This window comes from Geospiza fortis, unplaced genomic scaffold, assembly GCF_000277835.1.
Source record: "Geospiza fortis unplaced genomic scaffold, GeoFor_1.0 scaffold408, whole genome shotgun sequence".
In the NCBI taxonomy this organism is placed as follows: Eukaryota; Metazoa; Chordata; class Aves; order Passeriformes; family Thraupidae; genus Geospiza; species Geospiza fortis.
The window spans coordinates 474,309-475,774 of NW_005054330.1; the positions used below are offsets into that span (position 1 = coordinate 474,309).

Genomic DNA, 1,466 nt, shown 5'->3' on the forward strand with positions numbered 1-1,466 from the left:
CCCCGGGGGGCCCGCCCCCCGCGGGCCCCCGCCGCTCTCTGCTCTGTCGCAGGTGGGTCTGCTCGCAGTACCCGGGCTACCGAGGCTTCCAGTACCTCCTGGAGAGCGACAGCCCCGCGGGCGAGTACAAGCACGTGCGGGAGTGGGGGTCCCACGCGCAGACGGGCCAGGTCCAGTCCATCCGCAGGGTGCAGCAGTGAGCGCGGTGCCGGAGCTCCCCCGCCCCGGGCCCCGTCTGTCCCCTGAGCGGGGACAAAGCTCAATAAAGGCTCACTTGTCCAAGGCGGCGCTGGCAGTTGGGGATGAGGGCCATGGGGGTGCGTGGCAGGGAGTGATGCCACTCTCGGGGCAGAGTGGGGCTCTGCAGGGGCAGGGATGAGGTGGAGGGGAATTTTTCTGCCCAGGTGCAGGGGCTCTGTAGGACCTCCACATTCCACCATCCCACAGACACCATCTGCTCTTCCAGCACCTGCCAGGGGCTGAAAGGAGCTGCAGGATCAAGCAAGTGTGCACCTCTCCCTGCATCCATGCAGACCCTGTACCCATCCCAGCACTCCCACCCACCTGTACACACCCCTGCAGCCATCCCAGCACCCATCCCTCACTCCTGCACACCCAGCGTGCAGTCAAAGCTGGAAATACAGCCGGGAAAGGCTGCTCTGGAAAAAAAAATTTCCTAATTTCAGAAGAGCTCTGGAGGAAATGTTTGATGTGGTGAAAATGTCCCATCCATGACATTTGCAACAGCAAGGCCACCAGCGGAGGGAATGCTGCCCAGCAAGGGATTCTCTCCGCAGGAAATCACAATTAAAAAGGCTAAATAGAAGAAGAAACAAAGAATTGTGGGATGGGCTGAATGAAACCCTCCTGCTCCCCAGGGCAACCCCGGCCGGGGCGGGCAGCCAGGGAGACCCGAGGAGCCGAGCTTCTCGTCACCGCCCGTCTTGGGTCCCCGCCTGTCCCTGCACAGCTCCAGAGCCCTGGGGGGACGCGGGGTCCGGGAGCGGGGCCAGCACATGGCCAGGCACGGTGGGCAGCTGGCGGCGAGACCAGGGGTCCCCGGGGAGCCGGCGGGGACTTGGAGAACAATGCGGGAGCCCAGCAGCTGCAGAGCGCTGCGGAGGGGCTGTCACAACCCCCCGACGGGAGGGGAGCTGTCCTTGGACAGGGCTGTGTCCCCAGGCTGGTCTCTCTGCCATCCGTCCCCACCTCATCCTGCCACCATGTCCCCAGGGGTCCGACACCCCTTGTCCCGCGTCCCCCGGCTCACACCCATGGCTCTGGTGAGCCCGTCGCTGCAAACGATGCCTGGCAGGGGGTGACAGTGGCATTTGCAGCGGCTGTCGTGGCAAAAGGGTCCCCAGGGTTTTCCGCAGCGGGAGCGGTGCGGGGGAAAAGGTGACTCGGCCGCATTTCCAGCATTAAAATTTCATGCGAGTTGCAGCATCCTCCTGCGCCGTAGGTAG

The 1,466-nt window shown here is 64.2% G+C and overlaps 1 protein-coding gene across 1 annotated transcript in view; it reads left to right on the forward strand.

The window, feature by feature from the left end:
- Positions 1-265, forward strand: part of CRYBA4 (crystallin beta A4) — a 1,905-nt gene extending 1,640 nt beyond the window's left edge. Inside the window, exon 5 of the mRNA XM_014307178.2 lies at positions 53-265. Within this exon, the coding sequence (XP_014162653.2) occupies positions 53-200 (148 nt within the window). The 3' untranslated portion in view covers positions 201-265. The remainder of the gene's footprint in view (positions 1-52) is intronic.
- The last annotated feature ends 1,201 nt before the right edge of the window (positions 266-1,466 follow it).